Raw genomic sequence first — 14,736 nt, 5'->3', positions numbered from 1 at the left:
TCATCATTAAGTGTTTTCATGACTGAGTGGCGGTGTTGGGTAAAATCCATGTGACTTCATCCAGTTGTATTCATGATTTTACCTTATAAGATGCACTATATAGTTCCCTCAAACATTCCCACTATGTAAAGAAAAAAAGTAGTGACCATGGCATGTACAATGCTTTCTACATGCTTTACATTTTGTTGATATGATTATTACTGCTGTGCAAAAAAACACCTGTCAGTGATGATGAAAAAAGTTCATGTTAATTGCTTTTGTCACTGCTACATTATTATTATTATTATTATTATTATGTCTTACTTTGCTTTGGGGGATAAACATGCTTTCATACACATTTTGTAACTATAGTTCCCATAATGATTTGGGAGATGTATGCTAAATTAGCTATAAGCAGTTCTGGTTCGCATCGTGCCAATCGATGTACAGACAACTGTCACCGGATGAATTTGATACTGAAGAAAACTTAAAAACATGATGATTCTCAGGCAAGTCCAGGAGGTATACGGAGTACCCCCCCCTCCCCCCATGATTTCTAGGCAGATTCATGGATTTTTATTGACGAAGGGCATGGGAAGTGTGAGTCACACTGAATCTAAAAATATGTGTGTGTCACCTCTGCGTGTTCAGATTTGACAGAGTTATGACTCACAGACGGAGGAAGAAGGAATTTTAATGCAAATTGCAGAAACTGGCTCTATGGACTTTAAAGTACCTTAATTGCCTTTCACCTCAGGCAAGACTCTGTACTTCTTAGTGACCCTATGGGGATGCTGTTTGAAAACTTCTGTGGTAGAGTAAACTATAGAGTGTGGGAATGATTTTGGACACAACAGATGTCCCCCCCCGAATCTGTATGAAATTAAAATACTGAAAAGGTGTCATTTGCCCCAGTCTAAAAGATGCAAGAAATAAGGGTTAAAACTCTCTTCTGGTTTGGAAAAATGTAATATTCACAAAGCTGATCCCCACCCTGTTTCATGGTTAAGATTTTGCTTGATTTACTAATGTGTGTTGAACTGCTCTCTCAAGGTTGTTAGCATCTGACAACTCACACTGACTTGCTGGATCTTTTACCTTGAAGCCAGAAGTTATTGTAAGAGCTGGCTGAGGTTAAAGTCAGGGTAATTCAACTACGTCTCTAGTAAATCTGCAGTCTGTATTTTTCCTTGCCTATTACAGTGCTTTATCGATAAACTCCCACACTGTATTACCTTATACCTCACTATTTATTTACTCATACTGTCATTTCCTCTAAATAGCCTCTTCCCGCCGCACACTCTAAACAGCCAGAGAGAGGAAAATGTTTCAGAGAATGACCTGAGCTGACGTTCCCAGAGGTGCTATTCTCACAGCGCTCTCTCTCCAGCTCGATCTCGTTCACCACGTCGCACATCTGCACCGATAACACCTGTGGAAGAGGCAAAAAAAAAAAAAAAAAAAAAAAAAGCACATTTAGGCATCAAGAATCAAATATGCTTCCATCACATTGCATCTATGGTAAGTGAAAGAATTCATATCCAGTGAGATCAAGGCTGGTAGAGTGGCGACCTGCAAGGGGAAAAAAAAAAAATTGCTAATAAATATTTTAGTTTCCCTTTATCACATTCCTACAACTACGGCTTTTCATGCTGTGTTTTCCTATTAGAACCAACCCCCGGCTAATAATACAGTAAACACACAGAAATGTTCTCCATGTTTGAAATCCAAACAAAGCTCCCTCTTGCCTGGCAAATAGATGCTATCATGCAAATGGATTAGGAAGTGGAGAAGGGAGCCACTGAGTAATCTCCTGCGATTGTTCATCTGTGTCAACAAAGGCTGAAAAATGCGGGCTGACAGCCGCTGGCGGAGAGCCGGTGGGTCAATGAAAATGTGTAAGATGAGCAGCGAGGAGCTTGAGCAGGTCAGTGGAGATGAAGGGAGAGAAAGAGGAGAGAGAGAGAGAGAGAGAGAGAGTGAGAGGGGGAGAAGTCGACATGAGGCAGAGTGTATTCATGAACTCCCAGGGAAGAGCTTCACCCTGCACCCTACTACCAAAGTGACAACACTTACATGACTAAAGGCAAAAAAGGTCACAGAGAGAGAGGAGTAATGCAGCACAAAGACCACTGTCTATTTACAATTGTACAACTCATGTTCTCTAATTGGTCCTTGCAGATGTCTTTACATTCTCCCTTCGTGAGCCCCAACCACCCCGGAGCTGTCAAACAAGAAATGATCCTCATCAATCAGCCACAAATGCCCTGTTTTGTCCGGGGTTGAGCTCACAATAAATCTTTGTTATAAAAGCAGTCTGCAGTGCATCGCTCACCTCAGACATGACAAACCCCCCCCCCCCCCAAACTTCCATTTATGGCAAACGGCTCCTCTCGGCGTGAGACCAACAAGCAATAAGAGAATATGCGCAGTGGTGTAATGACTCAATGTAATGAGGCAGAATACACTCAGAGATAAGCTGTGTTCATTATTTAAAAACAAGCAGTAAGTACATAACAAATAATGCGCTGTATGTGATGTCTAATTGTGCAGGACTATTTGAGAGCACAGTCATATTAACACACATCGTGACATCGGCTAGGAGCAGATGATGTACACACGAGAAGAATTTGCGACTTCATAGAAAGTTTGGAAAACAATCACGGTCCAACATGCAACTTACACAAGTTTGATGTGGAAACTTGAAACCTTAAACATTTTTATTCAAAAATTTCAAATATCAGCAGATTCTGGATTTCATTTCATTTTAAGAATTTCTAAGATAATTGAACATTTTTGTGTAACATTCAAATCCTGCATAGGGGCTTTAAAGACTCTGCTGAAGGTAAAGGTGGCTGATTTCCTAAAATACAGCTATGCTGCTGTAGCTATGTTTAAATCATCAGAGCCAAATGAGCAACTGTTGACCTGTAAAGGCATCACAACAACTCTACCTCAAGCGCAGTGATGTGCACCATGTTCATGCCACAGAGGTTAGCGACCTCTTGGTGGAAAACATTCATGGAAATATGACACAAAAATGCACAGACATACACTGCAAATTACCTCCATGTTATTTATTTCCACTTCTCCACACTGCCATCTCCACACAAACTCATCGCCACACTCACTCCCCTCTCCCCCATGGATGAGGTCGTCCTGACACTATCATAATCCACAGAACATGGCTCACAGGAGTCTTTGCCTGCAACCTATTACAGCAGAAAATCCAACATATCCTGAAGTAATAGCAGCAGCACTGGCCGGGAGGCAAAAGATTAATCTGCTAACATTATCTGTGCACTGCAACATGGATGGAGGAGGAAATCTCATGTTGGTCAGACCCTCTGGTAACCTTATTTTTGACTACCAAGGAATTGATTGTCGGCCAACGTAATAGTGCAGCGTTTAAGAGAGGATTCGAGTCCAAAAGCCCCTCAGAGGGAAAGGTAATATCTTATCATCACAGTGTACTTAAAACAGAACACAATAATAATAATAATAATAATAATAATAATCTGCTACGAGGTGTATCTATGACTTTAACATCAGTATTGTAATCATGATAATAATAATAATAATAATAATAATAATATCAAGCAAGGCTACTTTTACATTATTCAAGTTAAATGTCTGATTATTTAGAGCTACTAAAAATACAACAATAAAACAAACTGTTTTCAAACTGTTTCATGTTCAGTGCATTGAACCTTGTGCCACTATTATACATTACATATTCACATAACTTCTCACACTTGGAAAACAAACACTTCAGTAGCTCATTTTATTACACAATGATAACATAACATCATCCAAGGCTGGATCATTTAACTGGTCATGGGCAATAGGTGTTAAATATGAGGCACTTTGTTGAAGCCTAGTTTTAATACCAACATTATTTTGGTTTTATTATTCTTGCTAATAACATATTTTAAAGAAAGGTGTGTGTTTTGTTGATAGGATGTCCACACAGCAATTTCTTTCCCTTGGGCTCCCCTCACAGCCATAATATCACCACAATATGGTTCTGCCAAAAGATGATAAAATATTAAATTATCCAGCTCTCACTGCATCCTGACGATAGCCGTTTCAATATGAATGCAAACCAGTATGACTCCAATATAATAATGCTCTACAAAAGTAGTAACAAGGTTCAAAACAAATGTATACGTTATGCCGTTTACAGGCCAAAGCAGCATAACTGTGGACTTCTCTGTAATCCCTGCCTTCCCAGAATTAACGAGCTAGCTATAGAGCACCGTGTTATAACAGCAGAACTTAAGCTAAAGCTGCACAAACTGACAACCACAAGATAAGGACTCACAATGCACGACTCAGAGTGATCCAAGGCAGGGTCTTTAACTCAGGCAAGGTCGGTACACGGGTGACCAATCAAAACAGGCAAACAAATCCAACGGGCTACGGCTAAACTGGTCGAAAACATACTAGATAGCGCACGGACACATTGCATGTACGTTTTAATACTACAAACAAAGACGAACTGGCACAGAGAGTACGCAGAGTAAATACACTAGGAGTGGAAGACAACGAGACACAGGTGCAACACATTAGGGGGCGGGGTCAACAATCACGGGAGCGGGAAACACATGATGGCAGGAAGTGGAAATCTAGAATGAGAGGAGAGGTTAGACACACACCAAAATAAAACAGGAAGTGAAAACCAAAAAGGACAAGAAGAAGAAAACATAACACAACACAAACTAATGTTTTCTAATGACTAAGCCAAATGTTAATGGTGCTGCTGTTATGACCCAACCAGTTTCCATTTAACAGTATGGTGCATTCTGGCGTGGGCTTCATCACATATGCATAATTGTACTGTTTTGATTCAGTTTCAGGACTCTCATTAACCCTGTTTCCATCAGCAGGCAGCTATTCTGAGCCAAAACCTCTGATAGACCCACTGGACACCAACTCATCACCCAATGGAGGACAAAGTTAGCTACTAGCTAGTGAGCATGGTGGAGCATTTAACATATTTCCCTCAGGGGTTGGTGGAGATGGAAAAGACAGAGCTAAAAGGAAGCAAATATTAGACTTACATTCATCAGGTGGTCAGAAACACGACTCCAAATAAATGCTAACGTATCTCTGTGTCTACTATTTGTGCTTGCTAACAAGTGGCAAAGAAATCAATTTTTTTCATAGGAGACATTTTGACTTGAAAGGAACAGATGTAAATAATACATTTTATTCCCATTGCTTTGTTTCATTTATCAGCCCTTCAATGATACATAATACATTATTCATTGGTACAGTTGCTCATTAGCTCATTATCTCATTAATATATAACCTGGCTCGTAATCAACAGAGCTCAGTTCAGATTAAATCGAAAAAACATAAAGAGGCCGTAGAGGCTGCAACAGGTTGCCACTGCTCAGCAAAAGTTACATATTCTTGCTTTAAGATGACGTTCTTCTCGTGGAACATTTAAATTTATTCATCTTAAAATTAAAAATGCGCCGACTGTGAATGCAGACTGTTGCAGTTGCTCCTGCTCCTTCTTATTTTTCCAACTCTTTGTCTTTCTTCTTCTGTAATGGTTGTTTACATTTTTACAAGTGACTTGTAACTTGTGACTTGTGACTAAGATGCGCCCTCTCTAAACAGAGAGCCTTTTTTTCTTTTTTGTAGTGGATTTACTTTAATCATTCAGCTGCTTTTCTGAATGCTATCATTCAGCTACTCTCATGTTATGCAGGAACTCTGCGTTTGCATTGCTTACACGGGGGAGCAGCTGATCGTACTGAAGCTGGCAGGCACGGCAACCACGACAACACACATCAGGAGGAGGACACACAGAGCATGCAGAGGTGGAATCAGAGAGCTGGGTCCAGACAGACTGATGGAGAAGAGCATATCCCCCGCTTATCATCATGGGCAATAGGGGATCACTACACAATAAGATGGACAAGCTAGCAGCCCTAGTGAAGAATTTGAGGGGCTCCTGTTAGTGCAGTGTTATGTGTTTTACAGAGTTGTGCCTACAGGAAGATACTCGGGATCCCTTTGCTACAATCGATAGCTTTTCAGACGGTTCAGGCAGAAAGGATGGAAGGTTTCTGCATCCCCGACATTGAGCTGTGGGGCTATATGTCCAAACCACTCACACGCCATCTTGATTGTTGTTCACCCCCTCTGCTAACTACCAGAGGAGACAGGACCCTGGACCTGCTTTCTGCTAATGTTAAAGAGGTGCAGAGATTCTACCTCATTACTTTTTGTACATTTGCATTTGTACATTTTTTCTGTTCATGTATAAATTACTCGTTTTTTTTCTTTTTTTGTAGTTTTCACTTTTATTTACTGATTTAATTCCTTTTTCCTAATTGAGTGTTGTGCAATTGTAACAGACCAATTTCCCTGTAGGGATCAATAAAGTTTTTCTGATTCTGATTCTGATTAAGGAACAGGCTGAGGGGTTTTCTTCAATCTGAAAATAAATCAAGCTAACAACTTAGATTTTCAGTTTAATTTGATATGCATTGCTTTTGTGTTTTCTGGCATTTGGGAAATGCAAATCACTGGTAAACAAAAAAAAAAAACCCAGAATACACAAAGAGGGAGCCAAATGATAACAAAACAATGTTAAGGTTAAGAGTATGTGATTTATGGGGATGGCTGAATTTGGGTTAGATTTCCTAATCTATGAAAATACAAGAGATGGGGGGGGGTCCTGACACTGATTTATGCCTAAACTCAAAATGCTGGAGACAAATGTTAAGTGTTCGCTAGTAAGAGATACAGAAAACATACTTATTATATTGCTGTATTGAGCAATGAACCAGCAATGACAAAATGACAATCCCTATGCAGATGATAAGTGGACCTCTGCCAAGCCTCCGGGACACACACATACACTTAGTGTCTCCATGAGTAAAAAGTTACATAAATACCTGCCAGATTTGATAGTTTGTTAGCACAGAGTTGACCACAAAGGCCGGCAAGCTGTTTTTAGTGATTGTTTTCATATGAAATGGCTGCCGGTCTTGCCTCGTTTGTGTACAAGATAACGATCAAATAAAAAATGAGGCGAGCTGACAGGAAAATGGAAAGGAAAGGAGAAACTTGTGTCTGTGTGTGGCCACACAATGCAGAGTAATGCGTTTATCCCCATCCTACACTTCACTGGAGAGCAACATCTACATCATGCGTGTACATCAGCCGTCACCTCATGTTCCAACGCTTCAGGCTGAATAATCAGTAAAAGCTCAATGTGTGTATTGGACAAGATGTAAAGGTTAACTTCACTTTTTCCAGCCAAACAAACATGAACGCAGGAAGTGTGAAATGTTGAGCAGAACTGTAAATTGATCTGGAAATAATTATCTTCAAATGTCTACAAGAAATACTTTAGGAATGTCCTTATTCATGTTTCACCAAGAGTTAGATAATAACATCAACACCACGGTCAAATCTGTGCATTAACTATGAAGCTAGAGCCAGAAGTTGAATATAATAATTATACATAATTTGAATAATAATATATAATATCATAAAAAACTACAGCTAGCAGCTAGTTAGCTAAGTTAGCATAAAAACTGGATGCAGAGGGAAACAGCTTGCCTGGCTCTGTTGTTTGTTTGATCTTATCACAAACAGAAATGTGAACATGACGAGTCGTAGCTTTACTAAGAAAGCTCAACTAAGAATTTAAATTACATTTCTCAAAAAACATATCTCGAATTGCACAACATGCCAATAGTGTTTCGCTAAATACCGTTATAACCTTAGCTAGGTTAGCATAAACTCCTCTACTATAACTCTGAAACCTATAATTCCTACCAGGCAGGTAAATTTAATATATTGTTTACCCCTCTTAAAGTGTATGTTCTGGCAGTTACAGCATGTGTGCCACATTAACTTCAGTTAATTATTTTAATTGTACAGCGCTACCATTGTTTTCTAGCAACCAATTTACACACAGCCTATCTAAAAAATTTTATTAGCTGAGACAATTTCTTAAGTTTTATTGGCACAACCTGATTCAGTGAACTGCTGCCATTTGAAATGATCTGTAGTAACTAGCTAAGCTAAGATAAACAATCTCCGCCTCCAGCTTCAGATTTAGAGTGGCCTACATATCAGTGTTAATGATCGTCTCATCTAAAATCAGCACAGCGAATAAGTGTAAAAGTTTCTTTCGGTTTCTATCAGTTTAATGTTTGGAAGGAGACAAGGAGAAGTCATGCCCCCCCTCCCACCCTCAATATTCTTTCTCCTCCTTTCCCATCTGCAATATGTTAAACTGATAACAGTGACATTCAACCACTAACATGCACTTTTAACCACTTATGGGATTTTCTGTTCTCCTCTCAACACCACATTTCCTCACTAGATATATTGATGTGATGTCAGGGTGTGTTATTGTAAAGCAGCCACCGCGGACTGTGGAAAAAACACAATTGTAGCACATCAGAAGCACACCGGCAAACCGTTAAATGTTTTCCACACTGGTGCCTATAAGAGCCATTAAAATATGTCAACACATGACGTATCTGGTTGATCTTTTAAAGCCTCGGGGTGGGCCAGACATCTGAGAATTGTCGGAGGTGAGAGGAGGAAGGAATTTTCACATAGTCACTTAGATGTTCACAGTCGTTCTGCTCGGAAAGAGCTTCACTGGTATGCATTAAAGAAAGACATGCTGACTGTCAAATGACTAAAATCCACCCAAGCCACGACCATTATCATAATCTGAAATGTTAAGCTTCTTAGAGTCAAATTAATTTTGATTTTCTCTCATATATTTCCTAAATTGTACCAAAAACAGTCATTCCTGATCACTGGAATTACAGATACCTGACAAGAGATAAGATGCACAAGTAGGCAAAATCCCTGTCAGGAATTGTGTGCAGTGAGAGCAACAGCAGCAAAACACCTCTGACATTTCTTAATAAAGATAAAACATCTCTGAAAAATAAGGCATGAGTGCAGATGACACTTGGGCTTTTTGAGCCTAATGAAAAGACTACACTCCTGAGGCAAATCAGCTTATATCGCTACCAGGTGGATTTTGGTGTACGTCCATGTTTGTTGTTCATTTAATCCCCAAAAGATTTACGTGTAATTGAAAACACATAGTTTACATCATCCAGCACTCTCAGTGGTCATTTCACAATACGCTGCAGCAAAACGCACAGTTACACTGAACGGTGACATATTACCAAGTGGCAATGCTCAAAGGCTTTCAGTCCGGTTAACTAAACCCAGAGAGAGTAACTACTTCCTGCACAGCCATGAATTTAGTCCAGTTCATTTACTGTGCATCACCTATGCGAGACAATCGATCAAAAATAATGGTGAACCCTGCAGTGGATGAGATATCAGTACTTGTAAATATTTTAGAGGCTGGTATACTTAGATGTAGTCACAAGACACTAATTTACAGTACTGTGTGTATTAAGTTTATCTTAGCACTGTCCGTCTATGTCTCACTATCACAATCAGTAATGATATTTATCGGATTGTCATTAAAGTTGATATCTTTACTAGCTGTGGTAATCTTTCACATTATGCAAGTCATCTAAAAAAAGAGCAGGAAATTAAACTCTTTAAAAATAAGGGGGTTGCTGAAGTCAGACACATCTGCTTTTTAACAAAGCAAAAAAAATTAAATAAATAAAAAAATCTGAATTTGAGCACAGCCATATTTGGGATCATTCCTCTGATAAAAATCTGATTTTGTAGGAACACAGTCTCAGTCTAAAGAGATTTATTTGAATTAGTTTGACTTCTTTGTGTCGTTTGTCATGTTTTAGTGTTGGCAGTAAAGAGCAGACTGGTATTGTTGCCAGCTATGGAAGAAACTTCACCTTCACAAGTGCAGACTCTGATGCAGACAAAGGGATGAAATATGTTTCTGAATTCTTAAAGTCAGGCGTCTTAAGATGAGATGTACCTTATGAACTAAGAACATTGTAAAAAAAAGTAAAAAGATATGAAATGTTAAACAGGTGAAAAGTCCAGATGAGTCAAAATTACTATCGGATATAGGCACTGTTTTGTTTTTTTTTAGATCTTATGCAAACCTTTGTCAAAAAGCAGATGATATATCACTATAAATACTAAACCTCTTAACATAGTATCCATTACTGCCAAAAGTAGATAGATAGATAGATAGATAGATAGATAGATAGATAGATAGATAGATAGATAGATAGATAGATAGGGTTTACAACAGCTCATCCTGCTCTCTCTGTGTTAATATCTATTAAACCTTAATTTCATGCAGTTGCTTCGTCGCAAACTGACGATTAAAAACAATAAAACAAAATATATTTTTTCAGTTTGATGATAAAATAATAACAACAATAATTTCATTGTAAAAGGCACTTACTTTTGGCAGATAAAGGTACAGCAGCAGCAGGAAGGACAGCTGTGATGCATCCATCCTGTTTTTACTTTAGGAGTTTTCTTATTTGAAGACTCCTCGATGTTGGCCAAAACTCCTCCGTGAATCTGCTGCGGTCTGTGTGAAGAAAGCGAGGCTGTGCGCGCGCGTGCGTGCGTGTGTGCGTGCGTGCGTGTTCAAATGTGTGAGGTTTAGCGCTGCTGCTGCCTCTGCTGCCGCTGCCTCTCCATCGGACTGCGCTTCATTCTGCGTGCGCTCCTCCAGCAGGAGAGGAGAGCTCCATCTGTTCGACTGTAGCTACCGTACCCGCCCCTTCGCCCATTCACAACTCCACACCGCCTGTCCCAGGAGACTGTGAGTTAAACAAGGCTGCTGGAGACGGACTAATGTGGTTGGAGGAGGATGGTGCAAGTAAAGAGGCCACTAATTAACTGCTGTGCAATCAGCGACTCCTCCTTTGTGACACAGCTTGAAGGGCCTTGAAGTGGTTGTGACACAAGAATCATGTCATTACAGTAATTCTGAATATTCTCATCTTTCCACTATAGTGCCAGGGCCGTATCCAGGAATTACAAATACCAACATCCCCCTCAACCAACAAATAATTATGTTGACAATTATTTATATTTTTCTCATTAGCCTATTAGTGGGCTTTTCTGTTACATTTTCTGCAACTTTTTATTTAAAGTTCTTATCTCAAAGATTTCAATCCTGGTTGATTTGGTCACACCTGTAGTTACTGGTGGAAACAAACAAACAAAAACAAAAAAGCGATTTAATCGTACAGGTTAGAGAATTCAGGAGGCAACAAAACAAACTAAATAATAAAAAATAATAATAAAGATATTCTGGGAACAATTGACCGGTTTCCCATCACTCTGTGAGCAACTGTGATCTGATTTTACGCTGCACACGGCACGGGTCTGTGAACAGCAGGTCACGGTGAAAGGAGTTGGAGGTGAGCAGCCCTGTCACCTGCTGCTCTTCATCTACCAGCTCACTGTGGCCGCTCCTTCTTCCACAGCTCCGGCTGCAATATTTAAAAATGATCCGCAGTCTGAAAATACCAAAAATGAATGAGTGCTTAAAGTGCTAATCTCGCTGACAAACACATTGCATTTCCTGTGAATGCTTCATAATAAAAGTCAACTCATGTTTCGCTTGTTAAATGCTTTTAATGTGAAGCCACAATAGTAGGAAATGTTCTGTTTGCATTGGTAATAACTTAATACACCATTTTCTCCAGGAATGTCTCTACAGACACAGAGTTCCCAATACTGCAAATATATAAATATTGCAATACTATTACAGTGGGCCACTGGCTCAGCCACCATTGTGTTACGTCATTCAGTGATAGATAGTGACTTGACAGACATTTATTTAAATGGAAATCTTTGAGACTGCCACTTTAGGTCGAGAGGAATAAATTGCTGTTTATACACAGAACTAAACTAACAAGCAGCGTGTGGTGTTCGCCAGACATAGCGCTTTCCAGTAGTCCAGAGAATCTTTCTCCTCGTGCTCTCAGAGCCCTTTTAAATGCCGTTTGGAAAAAATCCAAGCAGACTGTATATGCAGTATATTCGAGAGTGGCTTCCATCTAGCCACTCTTCCTGATTGATGGCGTGCCACTGAGATGGTCGTCATTTCTTTTCAGCAGGTCCTCCCAATCTCTTTTAGAATGACCTTAGAATGACCACTTCCCCCGACCACAGCGCTTCATGCCCGGTTACTTAGTTTTGTCAACGGTCAACTTTTGGAAGACTCCTGGTGGTTCCAAACTTCTTCCATTTCACACTTATTAAGGCTGCTCTGCTCCTGGGAGCGCTCGGCTTTAGAAATTGTTTTCTGCCTTTTCTCTGATCTATGCCTTGCCACAATTTTATTGTCTTCAGAGACTCTTGGACTTAATGACTTGAATGGTTTTTCTCCTGACATGCAGAGGGAATTTTGTGACCTTATATACACACACACACACACACACACACAGGTGTGTGCCTTTCTAAACTATGTCCAATCAATCCAGTTTGCCTCAGGTGGACTCCGATAAAGTTCTAGACACATCTCAAGCAAAATTAAACCAAACAGGATACATCTAACCACAATTTGTAGTGCAACAGCAAAGAGCCTGGAAACCTTTGCAAATGAGAGATTTCAGTTCAATTTAAAAGAAATTTCTGTTTCATGTTTTCACTTTGTCGTTAAGATTTATTGAGTGTAGATTGATGGGAAAACATCTGTATCCATTAAATCGTAGTGAATGGGTGTGGTTACTTTCTGAATCAACTGTATGCGTATCAGCAAACAGCAGGAATGTGTACTGAGTGGCCCGCATGCTTGAGCTGTGCACGCGCACAACTTCATGTGCATGTACAATACAGAAAAATATATATAAAAGATGCCACACATAAAAGCATTTCTCAGTACTAGGGGCCAAGAACTCTACAAGGTGCTTTTAACTGTAGAGTATAAACTGCTTTCTGTCACATCAAATGTGAACTAAGTTCCCACAAGGTTAATGAGTGTCACTGCCACTGTGCGCTCTCATAATCACTTACAGTAATTTAGTGCAATATGGGGATATATGCATGCAGAAATCTTGGCTTGTAAAAATCCCCACATCCCCACTTTGGATGAATGAAATGATCATCTGAAGTAAAAAAAAAAAAAAAAAAACATGTAGAACTTCCTGAATAATTCCTGAAGACAACAGTCTGGAAATATGAGGTTGGATTTATGAACCACAATGACACTCAGCCTGCAGCTTTTTACTGTAATGTGGGAATAAAACATCAGAATTTGTGAAGCACGGGAAAGAGACATATAGAGAGGAATCCACTAAACAGCTGCCTGCTTTTCATGATAAAAAGTCCATTACCCAAATTACTCTAGCGCATCCTCTCGCAATTGCTAATGCATAAAGATGAGAAAGGTGTAATCAAAAATAAGATGCTGTGGAAGTCCATATCCAGAAGATAGATCAATTTGTGAGACTTTGATGCAAAGACAAGTGGAGAAAGATGGTGACAGGGGGACAACAAGTTGGATTTTGGGTCACAGGGAGGGATACAAAATGATCCGTTAGCCCTCCTGGTACCTCTACAACCACTCTGTCCCAAAGTACCACACAAATACACTCACCATCCATCCCGGGTTGCTGGCCGCAACATCAAACGTTCATCTCCTCTCTCTTTTCTTCAACCACAATCCCACGGTCAAGCTGTCAAGTCGATCGACCTCCTGCTCACAGCCGACTGGACCTCACAGCACAGCCTCATCTTCAGTCCCTGTGACGGGGCCGAGTTCACCCTGCGAGGCATTTCTCTGCATGAGCCCACCCGTTAATATTGATGTAAAATACGCTTCGCACAAGGCAGCAGAACGCAACAACAACATGAAACCACATGAAGAACACAAGAAAATGTTTCATGTTATTTTTCAACGTGACATCACAGGTTATTTCTGTTGTTGTGGTCTCGCTTCATTAAATGGTCCAAGTCTAATTTGAACATGAATACTATCATAGTGCCTTTTCATTTTAGCATGACACCCATCTGTGTGCAGCAACGCTCCACTGTATACTCTAGTTATAATAAGATTGTAAGGGTCAGAGCATGCTGACAAGCACCAAGTGATAAATATAACAATAAATGTTAAATAATGCAAAAAGTGAAAAACAAAATGTCCTTGTTGTGCAGCCCGCACTTTTAAAAATTTAAGTTTGACAGCATGAACTGACCTACCTCTTTCTTTTTAGATGAATAACAAAGAGCAGCCTTCGTGTTGAAAGAGACAATTTCATAAGTCATCGGATGAAAGGAGATCAATAGTTTCTTTAACCTAGTTGCATCTGAAACAGGTTTGGCCTGTACATCAAGGAGGGTGATGTATTAGACTAGCAGACTATGGAAAATTAAAGGACCCCCCCCCCCCCCCCCAAAAAAAACAAAAAAAAAGGGATTTCTATCCTAGAAAGGTCAAGAGTCTTTTGCTACTGAATTAATCTTGGGCTGCCTGTGTCAGATGTGTCCACACTGAAGAGCTGACGGATGATAACACATAGAAGTACTTAATTATTTACAAGTAGGATAAACTGTTCCTGAAGGCCTCACAGAAAGGAGGAGGTTACACTGTAAGTAAGACATTCCTCTTGCGCTTCAACCATCTCCGTTTCTTTAGCATGATTTCAACATACAAATCATCTTATTTAATGTTTATTTATTTGCATTTAATCTTAATCTTAACCTTAACCTTGCATGATAAACTTGATTCTCTTCCAGTTCTGATGATCATCAGAACTTCTTCTCAAACATTAAATCACCTTCTTTTCATTTGCCTGCCGGTTACTACCTGAGCGAGTCGGCATTGTTAATGTATGGAAG

At 39.7% G+C, this 14,736-nt stretch overlaps 1 protein-coding gene across 1 annotated transcript in view; it reads right to left on the bottom strand.

The window, feature by feature from the left end:
• Positions 1 to 10,393, bottom strand: part of LOC111220962 (vasoactive intestinal polypeptide receptor-like) — a 46,456-nt gene extending 36,063 nt beyond the window's left edge. Inside the window, exons 1-2 of the mRNA XM_022744270.1 lie at positions 10,340 to 10,393; positions 1,321 to 1,411 (exon numbers count right to left, since the gene is read on the bottom strand). Coding sequence (XP_022599991.1) covers positions 1,321 to 1,411; positions 10,340 to 10,393 — 145 coding nt within the window. The remainder of the gene's footprint in view (positions 1 to 1,320; positions 1,412 to 10,339) is intronic.
• Between the last annotated feature and the right edge of the window lie 4,343 nt (positions 10,394 to 14,736).

The sequence above is a fragment of the Seriola dumerili genome, unplaced genomic scaffold (assembly GCF_002260705.1).
Source record: "Seriola dumerili isolate Sdu_G_001 unplaced genomic scaffold, Sdu_1.0 BDQW01000079.1, whole genome shotgun sequence".
In the NCBI taxonomy this organism is placed as follows: Eukaryota; Metazoa; Chordata; class Actinopteri; order Carangiformes; family Carangidae; genus Seriola; species Seriola dumerili.
This window is presented reverse-complemented; position numbering and strand designations above follow the sequence as displayed.